A 24,962-nucleotide genomic window follows, 5' to 3' on the forward strand; every position below is an offset into this window, starting at 1 on the left:
AAGTCCTAATCTTGTTTTCATTAGAAGCAATATATTTTGTCACTGACCAGCTGATGCACTTTTTATGTTCCAACACAGCAAGCACGCAACATGTAGTTATATTGACTTCAGTGAGTTATTCATATGCTTAATTGATAGAAACACAGAATGGTTGAGGTGGGAAGGGACCTCTGGAGGTCATCTGGTCCAACGTACCCACTCACACAGGGCCACTTAGAGCCGGTTGCCCAGGACCATGTCCAGATGGCTTTTGAGTATCTCCAGGGATGGAGACTCCGCAGCCTCCCCAGGCAACCTGTGCCAGTGCTTGGTCACCCTCACAGTGAAAAAGCATCTCCTGACCTTCAGAGGGAACCTCCTGTGTTTCAGTTTGTGCCCATTGCCTCTGGTGGCCCTGACCTGGGGCTTAGCAACACTCTTTTTCCTCAGAGGTGTAGCTAGGCCCATGACTGCAGGCTAAAAAAACAACACCCAGTCCCCCACCCCAGCTCACCCTCGTGGGCACATAAGGGGTCTAGCCAGGGGAGGCGTGGCCACCAGCGAGGCCCACAAGTCGCCTCAGGCCGCCGCCCAGAGCCACTGACCGGATGGCACGGGCGAACCCCGCCCGCCTGTGCTCGACCCACGCCAGGCCGCGCGCGGCCCGCGGCTGCGCAGGCGCAGCCCCTGCCTTCCCCGCCCCGCCCGCGCTCTGTCCTCGAGGCCGATTGGGCGGGAAGGGCGCGCGCCGCAGCCGGCGGCGGGAGCGCTCTGCCTCCTGGGCTGTTGGCGTGTGGTTGCCGTGGCAACCAGGGGCGGCGGGGGGCGCTCGCGCCTCCTCCCTGCCCGCCGTCCCGCTGCCGCCGCCGGGAGGTGAGAGGGAGAGCGGGGTCGGGGTCGGGGTAGGCCGTGGGGTGCTTCCCTTCTGGGATGGACGTTGGGAGCGGATCCTGCCCCCTACCTGTCCCTCTTGGCTTGCGGGCAGGGACATCAAAGCAGCCTTCCCACGGGTTGTGCTGGGTGGCGGTTGGTCCCTGTCATCGTCCAAGCTTTCTGCTGTGGGGGACGGGGACGACGGTGTGAAATCACACGGCCCTAGGAGCTGGGGGATCGAGGGAGACCTGCCTCACACGAAGCCCCCGCGCTGGCAGCCTGGCTTTTCCTCTGCTGTTACTGCTTGGTTTGGAAATAGGTCTAAGGAAGGGCTCCGAATGGTATTTGTATCTAAAAAGCAAGAAACAAACACACTTCTCAGTAAAAAAATCCCAATGTCCTTTCAGCTCTCTTTCTTCCCCCACCTTTAAAAAAAAGGCAAAAACCAAAACCCACATGGATAAGGGGGAACTACTGAGCTTCAGCCTTGCTTATACATAAGGAAGTTTGTCTTCACAGTTTCAGTCTTTGCTTTTCCTCAGTTTCTCATAAATGTGATACTGGCAAGGAGGATTCTCCGTGCCTTGGTTTATGTGGCTGCATGAGTTTTAGGATTGGGATGCTTTTTGCTGTCTCCTCAGTTGTTTCGATACACTGATGTGGGGGTATTATATATTGGCTAAAATACATAATGTATTATGTACTGGCTAAAAAAGCAACCTTTTTATTCTGAGTTGTTAAGTTATATTCGTTAGGGTATTTTTATCCCCAGACCATTTACACATCCAGCCCGAAATATGTGTCTTGCCTTCTTCCCTTTCCCCCATTGCCTGATTTATAAGTACACTTGGAACAATGACCATAGTTTAAAAAAAGGAAGTTGGTATTGTTGTGAGAGACTTTACAGTATGCCTCAGTGCAAAAAACTCAGTTTTTCACTGTGCGTAACAAATGCACATGCAGTTGTGTGCATAACAAAAGGGCTGTGCAGATGTATAAAGAGTACTGTAGCTTTATACCACTTCTCAGAGCCTGTAAGGCCTGCTATAGAGTGTGATGTATTTTCTATCTAATAATTAGGTTATGAGCTGCCATTAATTAGTTATTTAGGTGTGAGAATTACTTCTGCTGTGGACCATTGTGCTCATATTTCTGTATGAAAAAGATGAAGACTAGGGTACAACCTTCTTAAGCACACTGAAACAACAAATCAAATATAACAGTCTATTTTAAATGTTATTTAATACACTAAAAGTTTGAAAAAATGACAGCAAGAAAGGGGTAGGTTTTTATAAGCAGCAAAGACCATACATAAATGTGTCACTAAGCAAAAGTGGAATTGGTGGGGAAACACCACATTTGAAGTACATGTGTAAGCTTTGTTGAAGACCTGGGGTACAAGTAGTATAACATTTTTCTTTTTGTTTTTAAGGCATTTTATAAAACTACTTACAAGAGCACGTGCAATACGCTATTAAAAGAAGCAATAGAGCGGTTTGGCCTATTACAGAATTATGGTTCAACTAACAATGGACCTAATTGCTAAAAGTGTCAGTCACAAGAATCGCAATGAAGAGGACTTTGGACAGTATCTGCGAAAAATAACTCATCTGAATTTATCAGATAAAAATATAGATGCAATAGTAAGATTTATTTTTCTTTATTTCATTTAACCTGGCTATTCAAATGTTTTGTAGTTACTGTTATGATGAGTTGTTTATAGTTGGGAAGACAAACAAGCAAAGCCAAGTTTCTATTTTATAACAGCTATATTATGTTTTAACATTTATATTGACTTGCAGTTAAGCCTTAATAATACATGCTTGAAAACATACTTCAGCATTCACTGCTGTTATTGTGTGGAACACTGCTTGTACGTAGAAGTGTTTAAATGGATTTTAAATGCATGGCATTTGAAATGTGAAAATAATCTTTCAGCTGTAACTTTTCATATAAAATATCAAAGCAGGTGACTGTAACTCCAACAGCCTGCAGGGTTTCTTATTACTGACCTGACACTTTTTTCTTTATGTGGCAAAAATCTTGTTGAAGTATTTTACTTACCTGAAACTGTAAATATATATCATGTGTAGCAGACAAGAAGGATGTTATCAGTAAACTAAATATCTTTGCAATTAATTAATTAAAATAGAAAATCCATGTAAGCAATTACATGAGGGATTAACTGAAGTGTTAAAGTGAAGTACTTTTTGCAGTATTTCACAGAACTATTATAGAAATCTGCAGCTCTAAAAAAAAAATCAAAACAATTTGCTATTTTTATTATTTCGTACAGTTGCTACATTGTAAAGGAGCTTTCAGGAAGTCACCAGAATGGAAGTGATAACTCCACTTGCTTACCTCTTCAGCCACTTGAGAAGGAGGATATTTCAAATTAATGATTTAGACCTGACACTTTTCCTATAGAATATAGCCAGGCCATTGCCATTGAATCAGTAGGTGTAGGACTTTTGACAACAGCGCTCTAGCCCTATTGAAATCTAGTTATAGTGTTCTTGGAGACTTTAGGTCTGAGGTTAAAAACCAAAGTTCATATTTTCAGCAACAGTTTGGTTTTTTATTTAAGGACTTGTATTTATTGATGGTTACCTTTCTAAAAATGTGAACCGTGGAATAGAAGATGTAAGGAACTAGTAATTTTGCAGATCAGATTTTTTTTTTTTTAAGGGAAGTAGTAATGATATTACATACTATTAAGTGTAACACATTTTATTCTCATTAATGCCATATTTTTTCTAGTCTTGGGAATTTTACAAAGAGTTGTTAACTCGCAGCACAATCTTTTCAATCTATCTGTGATTTATTCCTTAGATTTCAGAGGAAGTCTGAGAAAGGAAAGGGGAGTTCAGGAACAGGATATAAGCCAAGTGAGGTTAACAAATTCGGACTGGTGTAGTGGCTTTTTCAAATTAGTCAGGTTAAAATCTACGTTTTTTTTAAAATTGCTCCCAGGGGCTTGTTCATTTAAAAAATAATCCATGACCTTTTCATTTTCAAAGACTAAATCTGCAAACTTAACCCAGTCCTCCTTTCTTTGAGTTTAATAATAGGAAATGTATACAGGTTTCAGTAGTCCTGAGTTAATTCAAATCCCCTCAAGATACTGAGCACATTTTGAAATTGCTGAACCCTGAACAACTGAATTGTTGTATATGGTGGATTTCTGCTTTAAAAGTGTGATTTCAGTCAAGAAGATTAAACAGTTTGTTTTATGTGAACAGATTCATGCAAGCAAATGGGTTTATTCAGCCCACTCCTAGGAATGTGCACAGCCATAGCAAGGTACTAATTTGATCAGTCCATTTGATTGGGACTGGTTCATCAGACGCCATAGAGAAGTTTTACAAAAACCCTCATAAGAACATGTGACCTTTTAGTTATTTAAGAGGAATACATTCAAAGAAACTTGACATTTGAGTGGAATCTTAAGACTCAGAAGTGTATTAAAATACACTGAAGTGCTAGTTTTTATATAAATCAGTATTCCTTTACCAAGAACTGGTTTCCATTACACCACTGAGGTTTGATGGAGACAACTACACTAACAATTGTGCTTTTCTGAAATCCACCTGATGAAGGTGGGTAAGGCAATGAAGTCACACAGGATGTGAAGTACCTGCTGATGATGGGTGTAGTCCCCAGCTTCTGTACAGCAGAACATTAATGACAGATTTCAGTCTTAAATCTGATGATTACTGACACTAACTCAGTTTTTCTAAGAAAAATAGTTGTTAAAAGTGTTTATTAAAGGTGAAAATGTATAAATCATGCAGCAGAGCTTAAATATAAAAACAATCAACAGCTTCCAGAAGCAGGCAGTGAGTGAACTCTATGCAGCATTAATTTGTTATTTTTCATTTCAGGGTGACCTCTCTTTGTGTAAAAATCTTAGAGTGCTATATTTATATGATAACCAAATCAGTCAAATCCAGAACTTGGACTTTGCTTCAAATATAACGCACCTTTACCTTCAGAACAATTGTATTTCATGTATAGAAAATCTCTCATCGCTGAAAAACCTTGAAAAACTGTAAGTTGAAAATAATGTATTTATTTTACTAGTGAAAGAATAATTATTACACTAAGAAATTAAAAAATGATGTAGCCATTAAGGTCCTTTCAGCTTTTAAATTATGCTTTTCAAATAAAAGTAATTGCTTATTATTTTTTTGATTAAGTGTTCTATGATATAAGTAATGACATACCATCTTAACATATTTATTTGTATTTTAATTATTTTTTCAGCCATTTAATAATAATAATTAATAATGATAAGAATAATAGCAATATATAAAACTGCTAAAAAAACCTTGGATCTGTTAGCTGTATGCTCTACTCACGTGCTAGGTTATTTACTTTTTCTATTATCATTTCCAGGTATTATTCAACAATGCTTAAAAAAAATATTTTTTTTAATATATTGAGGCCTAGTGTTTGCTTTTACTTTCAAAGTATATTAAATCTATTTTGTGTTCTATTCTGCAGGTATCTGGGGGGCAACTGCATCACTGTAGTAGAGGGTTTGGATAAAATAGAACAAATAAGGGAGCTACATATTGAAAATCAACATCTCCCTCTTGGTGAAAAGCTTCTCTTTGATCCAAGATCTCTTAGGTCCCTGGCAGTAAGTACATTCTGAGAATTTCAATGAGCCATTAATCACTAGATCAGTATTTTTAAAATAAGTGATTAGGACTTGATCACTGTGTTTTCCTTTTCTGCCAATTGGTGGCATTTTTTCAAATTCTACCAAGGGACTCCCATCCCAGTTCTCACATAAGCAAGGAGTCCAGCAGATTCTACTTCTTCATTTATTTTTCTATGAAAGATGAAATGAGAATAAAGAGAGAGAGGAAGTAAGGAAATATGTGGATGCCCTATACCAACAAAATGTGAATAAAGTAAAAAAGGGGTAGGAATTTATCACTGTTAGTTATCTTAGTCTGCTTAGTTTGTAGTGAATTAGTTTGTTGGTATTTCTCTGACTTGATTGTTAAATGAGTTTATTTAATGCCTTTTGTATTACTCTAGAGAATGCAATGGCCAAAAAAAAGGTACAAACAGCTTTTTTTTTCTGGATATTAAAAGCAACACAATCACAAGCATTCAGTTTTAGGTCTGCAATTTTTCTATGTTGTGGTATGTCAAGATTTCAGGAAAGTCAGCTTTTGAAGTTTTCTTTCAACTTGTTAATTGCTCAGTAAACACCAAATGTATTGTTGAAGTGGTTAAAAAAAAAGACTTTATTTACTAATGGATGTAGTTCTATACAAAAACCTCATCTTGCTCTATCTCCCAAAGTGTAGTCAGGGCTTGATGAGCTTTTTTTGTGAAGATGAAGAACTTGCTGCAAAGTGAGTTCTTTTGTTCACGTGTATATCATAAACATTTGACCTAGCTCTAATTCTTTCTGTTTTGAGATTAAATAATCTAAGACATGTATTGCCATTTTCTGTTAATATAAATGAGCCGTTCTTGTGAAAGCACTTTTACTTTGTTCCTTCTATATTGGAGAAATGACGAAAGTAGAGGGAGTTTATATAGCTATAATCTTCCCAGGATGATAACTCATATACTTCAGTATTTTTCAGCATCCTGGCCTAGAGTCACTAGCATTTTGTTCTTCGTGGCTTTTATTTAAGGTCTTTTGGTGTGGGTTTGGTTTGGTTTTGTAAGAAACACTTTGCATTCTTGACCATGTAACATCTTTGTGGAAGCTACATGTAAAAACATCCTATTTTTATCCTTCGAGTGCAGAGCGTTTGGTCCCTCTTTAAGACATCACTTCTTACTTAGTCTTCTTTTATCTGTTTCTGGCTCTTAATGCCATGAGAGATGAAAGAGCCAAAAACATGGGACCATATAGCTCTCTGTGTACCACAAGCAAATGTTTTGATGATGACAATATCATGAATCTTTTGACTGAGGAGATTAAGTTTATGCACCGTGTGTATCAGGATGATACTGGTAATTTCTGCCTACAATGTAGATCTTGGTCAGATTTTAGAAGGGGGTTACATTTCCTGTATACGCTGCTGAAATAGACATTTTCTAACTAATGGAAGTCCCATATCTGGTATAATTCTAAACTCACTGGATTAGGTGTCCTTTTTCATCTTCTAGAGATATAAGCTTCTTGTTCCTTTTATATGAAACTACATTAAGTATTTCCTGAGATAAACACCTGAAAACCATTTACTTTTTATCTAGAATGTAAAGATCTCTCTAACTATTGTCTGTTACAAAAGGCAAGGTGCATTAAGTGACTCACTAGTGTTCCAAAGAAGGGGCAAGGAATAGAGGCATGTATACAGAGAGGTTTGTAGGATCAAGCCTGAAAGAAAAAAACCATAGCCTAGCTGTTAAATGGGACTACGTGTGTATCAGATATGGATTTCAGCTCTATGCAGTTCAGATGTAACCTTGGAAAAGGCAGTCAATTTCTGCGTCTGTTTCATACTTCAAATGTAGAGTTAGTAGCATTTGCAGAACTCTGTAAAGCATTTGAACATGCTTAGGGAAAAACAAAAATTCTGCATTTACTAAGAGTTCCTGAAATAATTGAGAAATAATCTTACTTTGGTTTGACTTCAAAACCAGAATAAGCAGCATTTTAGGACAAGATGGAAAGCCAACATAAAACAATGTGGTATGTGGTAGTTGTATTTGCGTGTTTCTGCTTCATATGCTTGTTCTTCCTTTAAGAGAATTTTCTGTAAGAATTTACAACTTGACTTATGGCATGGCATGAAGAAAATAATTTTCTTTTTCTGCTTTTCTTCCTCCAGAAATCTTTGTCTGTGTTGAATATCAGCAATAACAACATTGATGAATTAGAAGAACTGGCAGTTTTGGAAAATCTTTCATATCTTAGAGCAGCTGACAATCAACTTCAACATATGAAGGTATTAAAATAAATATTTGTTCTATTTAGTATGGGTGATAAGAAATTAGTCAAATTCATCTTTATCACTAAATAGATGAGTAAAAATAGACTTTACTTCTACATTTACTGAACCTCTGACTTTCCAAGCATGCTGTCTTTTCTCATCCAAAAATCTTGTTGAGATTAAAAATGGAGAACTGTTTATCTAGGATGTCCAAATGTCCTTTAATCCTACATGAAGTGGCAATTGTGCATGCATCTATCTATCAGCTGAGTAGTAAATGCATGGAAGTTATAACTATAATTATATTATAGCCAAAATGTAGAGTTAGTGCGTATGTTTTGGCCATCTGAATGACTATCAGTGGCTTAATTTGCAAAGATGATGTGGCCATTGTTTGTGAACTAACATGCAATATTTTACCATATTACAGTTTTTAATTCTCTATTTTAACATACATAAAAGCCACTTCTTGGATATCAGATCGTCTAGCTGATTTTGCAGCCCTTCTAATATCAAAATGACTTTTTGACTATTGTTTCTGGAGTAGCATAAGAAGTATTTGTCATGAAAGAATACATTTAATTTCTTTCATAAATTTCTGCTAAGGAAAGATAAGTCTTCATAAGCAAGAGCTCTAACTTCCACAGTAGCTGCTAAAACAAATTAAATGAAAGTATTTTTGCTCCTCCATTTGCAGTAGTGAATGTAGTTCAAACAGAATGTTCTAGACTAAAAATTTCCAGCTTATCTTCTCAAAAAGGAACAGGAGTATTGGCCTTGACACTTCTCATTATTTTATAAGTTACGATGTCTTCTACTTCTTGACATAAAGAGCAGTTAAAAAAATAATTTTACTGTCATGCTAGTAACTGAATATCAAATTTATGTTGAACAGTATGCTGACACCATAATTGCATGGTGGAGGCATGGGACAAACTTTATAAATGACTTAATAAACACTGTTTTCATTTAATATAAACCATAGGCATTAGTGTTCTGGGGGTTTTTTAATTTATATTTTTATTAATAAATACTAAAATGAATTGGCTTAAATCATAGCCCAAATCACCAAGACAAAGCCTTGATTAAAATAAACTGTTTCATCACTGGTTTGCATATACATTCTATTTCCTTAGAAAAGTTAACTTTCATTCATTAGTAATTATTAAAATAACTATTCTTATTACTTTTTAGAACACTTAATATCTTTTACATTAAATTAGGCAGTTCTGTTTACTAATGAGGAGATTCCTGTATTTTGTGTGCATAATCTGTCAATTATCTAGGTGGTCAATATACTTTATTTGTATACTTTATTTGAACTCTTAATTTTTTACATTTTAATATTAAAAAATGTTGAATGATGCATTTCTTTTTTACTAGAGGATTATTAATGTATTGTATTTCAAGCTGTGTTTCTGGCCAGCAGTTTTGATTGAATTCATATCAAAATACAACTCACGTAGGCCTTTGCTGGGTAATTAAAACCATATTGAATGTGTTGGCTACATCAAAATAACAGTAAGCTTTTTGTAAATAGGTAGTCTCTCCAAAGATTCCCTTTTGAAAAGGATTCATTTTCTAAATAAAACATATTACAGTGATTTTTTTAATTGTCTTTTTTCTTTCTTATAAATACAAAAAACTTCAGTTGTGATGATCTTAAAAGAAGATTGCCTTAGCCAAAGAACCAATTATTTTTAAGAATGAGGATGCCAGTTCAGAGACATCATTTTTTACTGTCTCAGAGGAAAACATAGTATCTTCTGAAAGAGAATAAGGAGAGGACAAAAAGAGTGCATTATTCAGTAACTGTCTATATATTATTTAATCATTATTAAATTTCATTATTTCATCATCAGGAAGACCAGAGTTAATATTTACCCAAATCAATTAGACATTTAGATTTCCATGTTACATGGTCACAGCTTTTGAAAAATCATGTGGTTAGCATTTGAGTTAGCTGCTGCTGCTGCTGCTGTCAGTTACACTTGGATCAAGCTCTAGTAAGTTTTGAAAGTGACTGTCCTGTGTGTTTTCTAAACAATCTCCAAGTTTTGAAAATATGGAGCAGATAGGGTATTTCTATTCATATCTTTGCAGACCTGTAAAATTAATGACCGTATCGAATGTGTCTAACATATAGTGTAATGCAGCTGGATATCCAACTTTCCAGCTACAATTACTGTGTTTTAGAGATTACATTTTAGTAGGCTTTACTTATCACTAATATAAATTCTTATTTAAATAATAAAAAACCCCAAACTGTTGAAAAAGCAGTAGGCCATGCAAAGTATAAAAAAAAAAAAAGTCAGTTTTAGCTCTATTTAAGAGGATTTATCTTACAGTGAACATCTAGCAGGAGAACAATCTTACATATCCACTAACTATAAAAAAAAAAAATAGCTGAGGGAAGTTTTGAGTATGTTTCAATTTTTTTGCAGCCCTGAATTTCATGATTCCATGGCTTACATTATTCTACAACTGGGATAGCTGAATGGATTTTAGGGGGTATACAGTTGTACTACATATACTTAACTGGTTCTGCTGGCTGAACTTGTTACACGCAGCAAAGGCTCTTTCATTCCCACACAGGCTGCCTCCATTCTCCTCCCTCTTGCCTCTCTGTTTTCAAAACTCAGATGCATACCTCTTTTTCATGCCAGAAGGTCTGTTCCCTGTTTTGCCATTCCTGCTTCCCCATCACTGCCATCAAGAACATCCCCAGCAACGTCTGGCATTGATCACAGACCGTGGCGGTGACAGAGAAGTGTCAGAGAGCTCTGTACCCACCTCTGCTTCACCCAGTGGGAAAAGAAGCTGTAGAGGAGCCATCCATGTCTGAGCAGGGCTGGTCAACAGCAGTGATCTGTGTAGCAGAGGTAGATGGTCGCAGGAATAATATGGAATTTTGCAAAAGAGGGAAATGTGAAAGGCATAAGAAATGCATGAAATACAATCTTCTCATGTAGACTTTTCTCACTTTTGTATAATTATATCTAAACATTTCTCTCCATTTTTTCACATTACTATGAAAACCCATACTCCCTTGCTTTTCAACAATGCCACGTTGATTTCAGTGTAATTGAAAATTACAGCTAGTAAATTCAAGCACTTAAGGTTCTGGCTAATTCAGGGCATTGCTAACAATCAACAGACATCAAGGCATATGACCTTGTTTCACATGACTGAAGTTTATATAATGCAGTCTGAACAGTAGACAGAACAAAATTTAAGTCATTTTTCTCAGTTCATGCAAAATAGCTTACTATAAGTAGCTACCATATGTAAAAAGCATGTCTTAGGTCAGTTATCAAGAATATAATTGATTTTAATAGAATTGGCTTTTCTTTGTTTTCTGTTGCTTGCTTCTTCATTTATTTATCCTATCGAGCTTCTGGTTTACTTTAGTCAGGTTCACAAGGACTTCTAGGCTGCAGTGTATTTAGGTTGGAATACTAAGGGGATTTTTTAAAAACACTATTCCTATTTAAAAAAAACCCCACAACTATTCCTGTTTACAAAAAGCCAGAATATTATTTATTAATTAATTACATTAGGTTCGGGAAGATTATGACTTGTGTGAGTATTTGGATAGATAGAGAAAATATAGCTAGAAATACCTATAAAAATCTGTATTTCCTAAGTCTAATTTATTCAACCTCTGCCCAGTATTGATTATGACAAGAGGATATCACAAAAGATGAATTCATTCGCTTCAGAATTGAGTCAGAAACAAGAGAAAAATTATAGATTTTCTCAAATAGATTATGACAGGTAATCAAAATGGTGACAAATTGCTGTCTGTAGATGTAGTTCGGACAGTTGGACTAGATGTTTCCGATAAAAACTGGAGCATACTGGTCAAATACCAATTCTTAAATGGCTATCATTAATTGGTAAGAATGTTATTGCCAGGACTACAGCTGCCTACTAAGGCACTTGCCCTTCCCCCTCTCCCCCCACCCCGATGGAATATAATTTGCTCGTCAGTATTTTGTAGCAGACCTCAAAGTGATAGCATGACATGATCATTTATCAAACGGAGACTGCCCAGAAGAGTGTCTGGTCCCTTTAGTACGGCTTATTGAAAGGCTGGGAAGTGAAAGCACTTTATTAGAGACAGGAAGGCAATGAACAACTAGAGCGTATCGAAAGGGTAATCATATTTCAGCACAAGATTAGTGTGCTCTTAGATAAACATACACTGGAGTAAGCATGTTCTGGGTCATTTATCAAGTAAGTAACAGCTAACAAAAATCTACAGGACTCTGTATACATTCATCAAAGTTAAACTGTATACGTTTTATTTCAGTAATAGACAATTTTGTGTTGCAAAACTATTACTTGAAAAAATTCTTTCTAGTGAAATGTAGAACACATTACAGATTTCAGTCGCAATGCCTGAATGCTCAGGTAAGAATAAATAAATACACTTGCTACATACTATTTCTTTTTTAATAAGCCTAGCCCAAAATATTTTTCCCCTAAATTGTTGTGTTTGTGATTAAGTGTTAGCACCTGAACTGTGGGGGTTATCATATTGCTATTCTGATACATGCTGATAAAGCTTTGCTGTGAAACATTATGAGGTTTATCAACATTTCCTCATGTGGACTGGTCCTCAGAGTTTCTTGCATTTTTTTATCAGTCTTGCTCCTCACAGAACCAGGCTTTTGCTCTCTATTTTTCTAAAAAGACGTTATCATCACTGGATAACAATAGATGATAGATGAAAAATTATATGGTTTGGAGGCGTAAGGCTCTGCTGCCACTTCCTCTTCCATGTGATTTTTCTAAGCTTGTATTATATAACCCACAGAGTATTCCCAGGAGGATTTTCTACCAAGGGAGTAGAGCCTGAAAAACCAGAATTCTCCCTGCTTGTGTTACCCAGGTGATTTTCTAAATTTGAAGGAGCTAAAAGGTATCTGCATTGCTAGATACTTCATTATTGGCATCAAGCTACAAAATTCTACAGACTTTGCAGTTTAGAATCTGTCACATCATGATTTGTAGATTTTTTCCAAATTATTACAACTGTAGAACATAAGTTCTCTCTCCTCTTGTATTCCTACAGATTGTTTTTAATCCCTTCTTAAGCTTTTCACACATATAAGGAAACCTATCAAGAATGACAGTTAAGTGAAATTTTGAAAATAAAGTATTTCAGAAAGTAGAGTATCTGAGTAGAAAGGACCAATCTGCTAAGCTTTGCATCCTTTTAACTTGAATTTATTGTATTTAAAAGACAGAAGAAGTTTTATCTAGGTCATACTGCCCTTGGGTAACCAGACAGAAACTCAGATGGAGAAAGGTATATTTCAAAAATTTCACTGTTTGGGCCAATACTATAACTGACCACCCACAGTTATGTAGGGGGTGATTACTGTTTCTCTGGTAAAATACAGTTTTACATATATATAAAGAGAGAGGCAGTCTACTGTGGTTTGCACGAGTTTTAGCTTTTTTTTAGTCTGTTCTTTCTATGTGAAGTATTTATACTTCCACAAATTTTTCAAAATCTAATTGGACACCAATACTATAAGGGTTCTGTGAGACCATGGAGATGCATTAACAGACATTACATATACAAATTTTTTGGCTGGGAACTCCTCAGCTTTAGGTGCTTATAAGTGGGACTGTAGTGGTAATTTTCCATAGCTGGCATTACTGTATCCTTAAAAATGCAGTTTTCCAACTGCATCACCATTTATTCTGTGCAATTATGATATATTCAGGGAATGCGACACACCACTCTATTTGAAAATGCACATTCTTAATGTGCATATTAATACATGAATAGTCTCATTAAAGTTATTTCTGTGTACAGGATTTGGGCCTCACTGAACAAATTGCATTATTATTGAATTTTACTCTGGAGGGGGAAAAATAATCACAATGTTCTGTTCTTGTATCAATTGCAGGATTTGGAAGTTGTATTAAACAAATGGACAAAGCTACGCAGAATGGATCTTACAGGAAACCCCATCTGCCACAAACCAAAGTACAGGGACAGGATTGTAGTACAGACACGAACTTTAGGTAAAAAATAAAACCAATAGCCAGCCCCAAAACCCACCCATAACCCTCACTGTTTTAGAAGATAATCAATACATTAATCATTCTTAAATTGCACTGTGTATGTAAACACAATTACTGCCATAGATATTTACGTCAAATGATGAATTTTTAATTTATGTACAGGTAATGTAGCTAAAACTGCTTATGTAATCAACTGCACAAACTGTGTTGCTTAGCTTTTGCTATTAGTAGTAGCCATCATTCATTTTATAATAGATGACTGGTGAGATTGTTGTAAGACAATAAGACTTTTTTTGTGTTCATATTCCAAATGTTGTGAAACTGATTTTCAAAGATAAGTTTATTCTACTCCCCTATCAGCCAGTAATAGTTGCTTAGGTGTTTTAGTTGTACAGTTACAGTTGTACAGTTTATACTTTACTGTGTTTGAATTTATTATATAACATTTGTCCTTAAAAGCAGTTTACACTTCTGTTATGAATGTATTTGTTAATGTTAATCTTACTATGATGCAGTTTACATTATTATTTTGAGATAATTTCAGCATAAAAGAAAGCAACTTAGTCTTCTATCTGTAAGTATTCATACTGTAGAAACAAGTAAAAAATACCTGCTAATTTTTTACTTTTTTGGATGAAGGTGGCAATTATCTTGAAAGTTGTAATTACAGAAATTGTTTTTCTTTTTTCTGAGTGTACAAAATACTGGCCATTAAGAAAAAGAAAAAGCCTATCTGCACAATGAAAAAAACAGTGCCTTAGGACAGTTCTAATGCAACCTAAGTTTGTGGCCAAATGAGGTATTTCATTTGGTCTTACTCAAAAATGCAGATGCAACCAAGGAAACATGGAGCATAAGCTTTATGGCACCTAAGTGAGTTAAGTTAACCTTAAAGAGCCAAATCTGTCTGTCTGTCTGTCTTCAAGATCAGTGGGTTTCCTTGACTGCTAAGACATGCAGTTTCTCTCTCTTAACCTGAATTTCTGCATCTATATATATCTTGTGTGAGATCATAGCTTTTCTTCAGAAATTTCTATAAGGTGCTGCATGTTAACTGAATGTGAAATATATATATTTCCCTTGAAAGTTATAAGAATAATAGATACGTTCTTTTGTAATTAAGATGTGTCAACTCACTCTTGCAGCTTGAATATGAGTATCAAGCTGTTCAGGGTATCTTCTTACCAAAAGACAAAGAACAGCAAAAAAGGTTTGAAGAGAGCAAATATAGAACGCATTACATACAGCTTTGTACAGCCTTCTAGTTAACTTCGGGTGTTGCAAAAAATGTTCTCTTCTTTTTGACAGAATCCCTTGATGGGAAAGAAATTAAAGACATGGAAAGACAGTTCCTAATGAATTGGAAAGCCTCCAAAGCTGCCAGGAAAAAAAACAAAGAAAGAATGACAAATGAACATGCAGCCTATCTACATTTTTGTAAGCAAACTAATCAATTACTTCATGCTTATTTGCAATGTTATAGAAACAATAAAATAGCAGCTAACAGTAAATATAGTAAGAATGAGACTTGTACTGGTGGTGAGACCAAAACACAGGAGTAGAAATTGAACTTTTCCAATATAAAATTTAGTTTTAGCACTAGTTCGCGTGGTGTTTATCTCCCATCCCAATCTCCCAGAATTATGGAAAGGAGTAGCTAGTACATTTTGAATGTTTTTAAATACTCATGATTACTTTCTATATTAAAAAAATAAAAGAAAAAGTGTTGGGCATTCTAGAATAAATATGCATGAAATACAACAGACTTTTAAAATCTATTTGTTGATACTTATTTGAGCTGTGTAAATTGCCAGTCTTTTTAAAGGCCTACACAAGATACATGTCTAGCAGAAGTAAAAGTTTTAAACTTGAAAAGGGAAAAAAAAAAGTCTTGGAGAAAAAAAGCCTTAAACCTAAAAGAAAAGGCAACATGTTCTTGAAGTAGGAAAACAAATTAGTTTCAAAACTCAAGCAAAACCTGAAATAAACTTTGAGTTTTTTAAAAAATGTTGGGGTGGGGTTGTTGTAGAGTTGACTGCAGATTAAAACTTAAATGACTTAACAGCAGGATTTGGAAACAGACATTTGACTTCAAATTACTCAAAATTATTTAAATGACCATATTTATAAAATAAAATGGGTGGCAGTTACACTGTTGCTTTCAGAAGATAAACTGTGATACCTAACTTAGGGGAGAAAGCATGTTCTTTATAGCCATACTATCTCAAATTATTAATTCATGAAATCTCATGAAGATCAGTTATTTTTGAAGACATAAAGTGAAAAGCACTCAGCCTGTCAGCCTCAACCCCAGCCCCAAGAAAGTTGCAGTCTGCTCAGTGTTTGGAAGCCATATGTGAATGGCAATGGTTCCGAAAGTAATATTCTGTCTTCTGAATAACTACTGATATAAGGAGGTGCTATGTAATTGAATTTACTCCCTTTCAAATTACCTAAATGGGAATACCTGCTTTAATATTCACCTTCATCAGTGTTTGCAGCACTTTCCATAATTTCATACAAAGTACTCCATTCTCAATTATCAAATTTGAGGCATTTTACCCTAAGGCTTATTACACTGTTTTCTTTAACAAGTTATATTAGAACCTGTGATCAATCATACTGAATATTAAAATAGATATGGTTTGACTTGGGATATTGAATTAATCCTTTTTTCTTTGTTTTCTGCAGCTGACTTTGAAACACCTTATCCTATTGTTCCCTTTCACTACAGCCACTCTGTGAAAGAAAAAACAAATTTTTTAGTTTTGTCTGAGATGCACACAGTTAAAAGTAAACCTCTGCCAAGAATCCTGGAAAAAAATAAGTCAGATGAAAACTCAGGTATGTTCCTCAGACATCTTCCTCTTAGTTCTGTTGGTTATTGCTTGTACAGCTCTTACTGAATCAGTTAGAAAATGAGTACATGAAGGTAGAATTTAATCTGAAATCAGTTTCAGGTTTTTTTTAACCATGTTAGATTTCAGTTTCTGGTTATAAATCAGTAGACTAGCTAATAGTAATAACTTTACTCCAGTGTTACTAGTTTCTATCACATGCATTTGATTGTTATCTTCCACAAAGGTAAAATAATATAAAAGTTAATTCTTGGAAGTATAGTTACTGTCAACAACATTGGTGAAGGTTGATCCCATGCACACAGTAATATGCAGAAGGAGAAACAATTACTTTAATCATTACAGCTTACTTATGATAGACATGTTCCAGTGTGTTATATACTTGATTAGCATTTTCCTGTAGCATCAGCTCAAGACCATAAAGATAATCAGGAAGGACAATCTGATGTGTGTGCCTTACAGACATTTAGACATTAGATGAATTTAAACAATTCAGAGTTTAGCATATGTATTCCTTACTCGCATAAGCAGCCTTGTGAACTCTAATGCAACTGTTTGTGGAAATAAAATCTCATCATAGGGATTTGCAGTTTGGGACCTATAGTTTTTCCACTTTTACCTGTAGTAATAATTTAGTTCAGTATTTGGGACCTAATACCACTCCTTCCAGATTTTTAACACTACTTTTAACCTAACTGTTTTATTATTTATCAGCTGTACTGGCCAACAAAAAAAACCATAATTTATGCAATGGTGTAGATAAAAGGAATAAATAAATTCAACTGACATAGGTATTCTTTTGTAACTAAATTACTATATGTAACATTTTATTCTACATTCAAATCAGAATTTATTAGTGTGTTTGAAAATTTAACAGAGCAACATTTTATACTATTTTATTCTTGACAACTTACCACTTTCCATTCCATTAGTTTTGTCCCTACTGATTATTTGTTCTGATTAAAAATCGCTGCCTTTCCCTTGAGAAGTGAAGAAGAATTACAAATCACAGAGCTGCTCTCTTCCAAAGTATCATCTTTTTTCTTCATATGACAATGGATATATTCCAGCCTAAAAAGAACCTGAACTTGTCATGTATGTGCCCATTCTTGAATTTTTTTCCTGCAGAAGACACATAGCAGTGGAGAAGTTTAAAAACAAGAACTGCAGGAACAATGCCCTAGTTATCACAAAATAGTACTACTACATGGTTATCTTCCAGTGCATAATCCAGGCTTGTGAAATTTAGAGGGGTACAGGCTAATACTTATGCCATACAAACATGCATTTTTTTCTTTTAATTCCATTGTAAAATGAGTTCGTCCACATGCTCACTGTTCTGTCAGCTTGCATTTCAACTTTATTAGCATTCTGTCTTTTGGCCAAGCTGAATAAAACTACACTCTTCATTTACCATTCTCCTTAGTTCTAATAAAGGATGAAACATATCTGTACAGCACCTCCCAGAAATTTATTTTCTTCAGTGTAAGAAATTCTGCTACCACCTTTGAAATAAAGCATTCTGATTCTACTCTACTATGTTAAAAACTGTCGCATTGTTGAACTTCTTTGCTTGACAAGAATTTTTCCAGTGTTAAGAAGCTGGAGTACAATCCTGTCCCTGTTAAAATCCCTTTTGACCCTAGAAAGGCAAAGATTGCTTCTTTCATACCTGATTTGAATAAAATATCTATATTTGTATTCATTTACATTTGCAAATTAAACAATTTGAGTTTTTTTGTTTGTTTGTTTGTTTTTTTACTATTAATCTAGAAGATTTTACTCTGATTCACATTAAGGTTAGAATCAGATGACATGCATTTAATATTTTCAAAAAACTTGGAAGCAGAGCTTTTATCTTGGAACCTGAAGGTTGCTGTACATGACAATTTCATGTGTAATCACTGATCTTGAGACGTATTCTAATCTTGTTACTAGTGGAATTCCATGGAAACCAAAGAGTCTTGGGAATTACTTAAAGGTTTGTGAATTCTTTAAAATGTTTTTTTGGGGAAAAATATATCTCAAAATACAGAAATATTCATTCTCAGAGTATATGCAGATATGAAATAATGACAAATCACAGTATTCCCTTGCCAGATCCAGTAATTAGGGATATGCATAAATGTGCCCACATGTAAAGCGAGGAAGTTTTGTCAAACTGAACAAATACCTGTATTGTTTAATTGAAATTCAGTATCAGACCAAAGAAATTAGTGAATTTTAATCCTACTCTCTGTGTTAGTCAAATAAATTATCCCAACAGATGTTTCCTCTTTCTCTATACATGCTAGGTGATGTTTGACCTTGGCAACTGAAAAACAGGCATTAAAAACCTTTTTAACCTACATCTAAGATCCACTGAGGATTACATACAGCTCGAACAATGAAAAAAGCCAGTTATTACTAGATTACTGAAATATGTCATTAATCTTTCTTTGTTAATGGTATAAAAACAATAGCAATTTTATATTGGATTTTAAGTTAGTTTTGAACACTTACAGAGAATTATGGATATTGGCAGGAAGTAATTAAAAGAAAACAAATCACTTAACTATTTTAAAGATACCCAATACCTTCCAATGGGATACACTATTATTAATTTTCCCTGAGTAGAGAAGTTGTTGAAATTTTGATGTTGTGAACTTAACCTGTAACCAGCAGTTTCTGCCCACATTTCCTTACTTGTGGAATTAAATATTGTAGTAGATATTCGTAGCACAGAATTTGGTGGGAAAGTCACCTTTTTTCTCTCCAGTGTATGTTATGTGATTAGCAATATGGTAATATTTTTAAATGATATAGTCAGTGTATAATTAAGTACACTGGATTGTGCCAACTAATCATAAGCCACTCTCCTAGCCACCATGCACATTCTGCATAGTTCAAGTTCTAGTTCAAGTGGATGGAAGTTGCAGTGAGGAATGTTAGTTCTCCCTCCTCTTAGCTCTTTGGTAGGTGCTCTTATCAACATTATATTTATTTATTTTATTAAATATTTATAAATGCCTTGAGTTGAGGTGATTTGTGTGGTCTGGAAGCTATAGAGTAATGTATATTTGATAACAGGTAAGAATGTACATGTTCTGCATTTATACTGGGCTTTTGTTTATATGACTCTAACTGGCATCATAAGAAATAGAATTATTAAGGCCTATTATATGACAGTTTTTGGGGGAGTGTTGATACTGAGATTATACTGATTGTTTACCGAAAGCATAACTTTTACAATCATACGTTTGTTTCATATTACAGAATATAGTTCTCGTATTTGAGAGGGTGGTGGGGGAATATGTTACCTCCAGGTAACATAAATCTTGTTCTCTTACTGAATATAAATTTCAGCAAACTTCTGAAAATTCAAAAATAAAATATATTTTCAGCCTTGGCTTCAGGAAAAGGGGAAATACAGAGTTAAGAGACAAACCAGTGCAGTTTTAGCTGTGTACCCTAGAGCTGGTTTTAGCCACTGAATAGCCTACAAGCACTCCAACTGTATTCAGAATTAGGTGCATTAACTATTTGGAGATACCAGCTGGAGCACTTTGGCAGAGCTGAGAGCATGTTTTGAACAGACCTGGAGTGCCTTTTCCAGCAGCTATAGCCCATCTCACTGCCTTTCCTTGGTGATGGTGTTGAAGGAAAAATGTAAACATCTCCTCAGTGACGTCTAGAAAGTATCAGTCAGCAATTAGTGATGAAGGCTGTGGAAGAGAAATGTAAAGAATTTACTTGCCATTAAATTACTCAGCCATGATATAGGATATGAAAAGAGTCACTGTAATGCTAGATAAAGCATAGGGATAAAGAGATGAAGTGAAGTTCTGAAATTAAATAGTGTTGCTGAAGCAAAGCCATTTGAATGGAGGTCAGGTATCAGCAGTTTCTGGTTACTGTGGCCCTGTGAGGTTTCAGCAGGGAATTCAGCCCATTTAGTGGTTGGCTTCCTTTTTTCTGGAGGATATGCACTACCTGCAAAGGTGAGTGTTCAGTGCTTTTGTAGGATCATAATTAACATTACAGTAACGTGTACCTTCATGGTATTTTCTGTATCCATGATTATAGCCTTGATGAATGTGGTGCTGAATGATCTGCCCATGATAATTCATGATTTGTTTAGAAGGAAGAATGTAACTTTGTCATTACAAACATGCAAGATGATATACAAATGGCATTATCTTCTGTCTAAACTTAAATTTCAGTAGTGGTAATTAAAAAAAAAAGTAATTTTAATATATGCCAAATCTGTAGTATTTAACACTGCCGTATCATTCAGCGACCTAAAGACAGTGATAAAAGGCATCCCTTTTTAGCCGTGCCCCTGCCTGCCCACTCCAGTTCTCTGTGCTGCTGGCTGTGCCCAAAACCGGGAAAGAGAAAAGATCTAAAATACAGTAACAGAACATGTGCACTGCTAGACTCACTGTGCCCTTGAAAAGAATAAAATGCTTTTTCAAATCGCCGAGAGAGAGTGCGCATCTCCTGATGAGCAGATTGCCTGCTAGACCACACATACTCCTATATGTCTGGATGACCAGATATCATATAGACACATTCTTGTTGGGAGGTATATGCCTCTGACTGGCAAGCTGTCAGGAGCACATTTGCTTGCACTGGTCTGCTACCTCTTCCAGGAGGTACATGCTATTTCCTAGACCTTTAGAAGACCAAATGGCATGTGCAACTTGTCAGCCAGTAGTAGGTCAAAAAATTACCAGGATACATCTGGGTCTGCAGGCTGTAACACACTTTCAAGAATGTTGAAACCCAGACTGTTTGAAACCTTCTACATAAAATACATGAATACTTAGAATAAAAATTTAGGTTGGAAAAGACCCTTAAGATCATCAAGTCCAACCATAGGTCAATAACATTTTAAACAGAATGCACAGAGAGCGAGCTATTCAGTGACTTTAGAGTGAGTTGCATCTTGTAAACGGCTCCATCAAAATTGTATCAGGAATGAAGTACTACTTAAGGATGGTAAAATGCAAAAAGCAATCTCAAAACTTTGCATATCTATTTTTCAGGTATTACGTGTTCACTATAACAGTTATTAGATAAATGAAACAGACATCCCGTATGCAGTGTTTACTTTTCTCCTATCCTTAGATCTTCGTTGTCAGTACTTTTCCAGACTACTGTTGAGATAAAAACTCAAAATTTCATAGCATATTTAGCCTGCTGTGTTAGCATTGCACATTTTTATTGTGTAACTGATTTACAAAATTATAAAAATCACTTTTATGTACACCAAGTATGAATCAAATTAACAAAGTGAAGAAATAATGCTGTGTTTTCAGGTTTTTAAAACAGATACCTGCATGGGAGATTTAAAAAGTAATTTGAGGTTAAAATAAAGACTGCTACTTGAATAGGATTCTATAAATCAATTCTGTAATAACTTCAATATAACCCTGGAAGATAGTCAGTTGAAGTCAGTTCCAATAAACTAATTTACTGCAATGATATAAACACTGTTTCAATATTTGCCTTCCTGTATCATATCACACATTGTGTAGGCATACTCCCATATCTGAAAAGTTAAAAGCAGCTGCTTTAACAAACTTGAGGTGAAAATGCAATCATTGTGCTCTCATCTAGCAATATGAGATGCTACGTTTTGGAGGACAGCATTACAACCACTAGTTACTTAATAACAGCTATACCTCCTCAAATTCACTTCCAGCACCCTGGGATGCGTCCCATCCAGTTGCAAAGACATGGGCATGTCAGACTTGATTTAGCGGTTCCTAAATTGATTATCATCTACTGTTGGTAGTATTTCTCCCCAACAAAAACTGTTCCTAGGACCTAGGAGGTGTGAGACCAGGTGTGAGTAAAGATTCTGATGCTTTCAGAGGAATCTGCAGTACTCTTGTAGCTTTTTGGTGTGTTAGAAGCACCAAAAGGGAAAAAAATAAGGCATCAGTGCTTGAACACCTCCCCTTGGTACTGCTCTGACCATAATCAGAATACATGTATAGATACATAAGCTTTTTAATAACTGTGTACACACACGGTATTTGAGTTACTGATCTAAAGTTCAAATGTGACATCAGTAACCAATGAAAAATTCCTATTTTTCTTAAATGTCACATTAAAAACAGTGCAAGGTGGAAGTTAATTTAATGCCACATTATTTCTTTATATATGCAGGTATAAAGCAGTGCATAGAACTGCCTGTGATACAGCTATAAAAGCCACACAATCCAAAAGTTCTGAGATTGGGGCAGAAAGGGAAAAACATAACCAAAAAGTTGAGTCAGTGTTCAAGATGTGCCCATTGATTTTTGAGGATAAGGATTCAGATACGTGATCTGTTAATATGGGAAAGTATGTGATTGTAATTCCAAGTGTAACTGATAAAAATAAGGGGATCTGAAATGCTCTTCCTTGTTTTTCTTATGATTTTTTATCTTGGTGTACTGTGCAAAGTAGCTATCCTTACTAACAGAGCTCTGAGGGGAATCAATTAGTATGTGAACCTGCTTATTTGCAGTCACTAAATCATAAATGTATATTGTGACTGTAAACAATACATTTTACTTTTCTAGGAAAAAAAAAACAGTGAGGTTTTATTTTAAGTCATGTGGCCTTGAAGGATTCTAGGAGTTCACTGCTAAAAAAAAGATGTATTTAAACCTTACTGCTTCAATCAAGTAACAACTGTAACCAGAGACTACAGAAAAGACAGACTACATCTTTCTGTTCTCTTAATTCTGAGCAGAATTAATTGCTGCATCAAAACCAACATAAATCAGAGCCAGCTGTGAAATGATCCATGTAATAGACTAATACTTTTAATTCAAAATGAGATTTGGAGCAGTAAAATCTTCCTCTCTTGGAGAGTTAATATATTAGACTGTCATAGTAATCACTAATTACATGTCCAGTAAAGTTGGCTACAATCAGTTACACATAGTTTGTAGAAAAATGTTTTGGAATAAAAGACTGAGTCTTATCTGATTTCATTTGTATGAGATATTGCTTTGATTATTACTAAGATTTTGTTTCTTATGGAACTTGAAAATTATCGGTATTTGATACAAATTTATGTGGAAAAAATTGTTAACTGTCACCATTTTTGTGTGTGGAAAAAGTCGGTCAATTTTGTAATAGAGGAATGTGTAATACCCCAAATGGTCAGATTATGTCTATTCAGATTAGTCTGGCCCCAGGTTTGGCACTGGGGGAAAAAAAGGGCTTTCACTGCATCAGTCGAGATCCTCGCAATAGGTAAAGACCTTTTTTTTCATCTGCAGCTTTTGATAACACTGCTTATAAATTTTGTAAAAATGTTGTGTGGTCCTGGGAAGCATTAACGAAGACAGGAGCAACAGGGGCTTTGGTGTGGTTCTGACATGAAGATCTCATCTGTCCTCTCTGATCTTTCTGATGTAGGTTGAAGAGGAATCTGAAGTAACAGTAGAAGTAAGTTGAATTCTAAAAGCCAAAAGTTACAGGATGTGAAGATTTGGCCATTATTGGATTTTTATTTTTTTTCCTCAAAGCTTACAAAGAAAGGTACTGGTGTCTCTTTGGATATGTTATCTGTGGTTTTGTAATCTCCAAACAAGACAAAATGAAGTATGTTGAATTTAACACTGCCTTTAAAGAGCATTCAGAAAAATAAGGGGACTGCCTATTTATTTAGAAGCAATGCTTTGTATTAAAGGCATGTAAAAACATCAGCACATGGTAGGCTAAATTGGTTGCCTAGTTCTTAAACTTCCTCAAGAAAGGAGTTGTTTTGAACCAGTGTCTTACCTAGTTTGTGACCTGAATACCCAAGTACCTGCTTCTTTCCATATAAGATACTCTTAGCAATTATGCAGATGCATGCTTATAGTCTCTTACTTCAAGGAGAAAGGAGCTATTAGCACACGATTTTTGAGAAGATCTGTAGTCCTAAAAAATAATTTCCATCATTTGGACTTTTCCCAGTTCTGGTGAATAATGTGGAATAGTTAGGAAAGAAGGCACACAAGAAGATTAATTATATCTGTGCTGATTAATTTTTGGATTGGGAGCATTACACATTAATTTTACTTCAAGTTCTGCTTCAAGTGGGACTTGAGTTTGGCTGCTTTGCACTAGTTTGAGTAATTAAATGAATGCTCAAGACTTCTGATATAGGAAAATTCCAAACGTACAGATAAGTAAAGGAAAGCCCAGATTGTAAATTGCCCCTGGAATAAAACCTTTCCTAATGGAGTTTCTCTGTATGAATGTCACCTCAGCATCTTATGCTTCAGACACTCTCTGAAATAAGAAAGGAATTTTTCCTGAGTAA

General features: G+C 35.4%; 1 protein-coding gene across 2 annotated transcripts; it reads left to right on the forward strand.

The window, feature by feature from the left end:
* Positions 1-337: 337 nt before the first annotated feature.
* On the forward strand, positions 338-24,360 carry PPP1R42 (protein phosphatase 1 regulatory subunit 42). Of its 2 annotated transcripts, XM_041123175.1 has the most exons (9): positions 1,092-1,193; positions 2,285-2,495; positions 4,737-4,903; positions 5,359-5,497; positions 7,662-7,778; positions 13,691-13,808; positions 15,117-15,245; positions 16,500-16,652; positions 24,071-24,180. In XM_041123175.1, the coding sequence occupies exons 2-9, from the start codon at positions 2,367-2,369 to the stop codon at positions 24,073-24,075; spliced, it is 957 nt and encodes a 318-aa protein (XP_040979109.1). In that variant the 5' UTR covers positions 1,092-1,193; positions 2,285-2,366; the 3' UTR covers positions 24,076-24,180. The 2 variants fall into 2 exon arrangements, with proteins under 2 accessions (XP_029868313.1, XP_040979109.1); XM_030012453.2 differs by lacking the exon at positions 2,285-2,495 and having other exon boundaries at positions 338-1,193; positions 24,071-24,360.
* The last annotated feature ends 602 nt before the right edge of the window (positions 24,361-24,962 follow it).

This window comes from Aquila chrysaetos, chromosome 4 (genome assembly GCF_900496995.4).
Source record: "Aquila chrysaetos chrysaetos chromosome 4, bAquChr1.4, whole genome shotgun sequence".
NCBI classification, from domain to species: domain Eukaryota; kingdom Metazoa; phylum Chordata; class Aves; order Accipitriformes; family Accipitridae; genus Aquila; species Aquila chrysaetos.

Excerpts from the sequence above, each read along its gene's own strand:
- PPP1R42 (XM_030012453.2), top strand. The coding sequence starts at position 588 with ATGGCACGGGCGAACCCCGCCCGCCTGTGCTCGACCCACGCCAGGCCG. Across the intron at positions 1,194-4,736 it reads CTAAGGAAGGGCTCCGAATG|GGTGACCTCTCTTTGTGTAA; the intron begins GTATTTGTATCT and ends TTTTCATTTCAG. Across the intron at positions 5,498-7,661 it reads GATCTCTTAGGTCCCTGGCA|AAATCTTTGTCTGTGTTGAA; the intron begins GTAAGTACATTC and ends TTCTTCCTCCAG.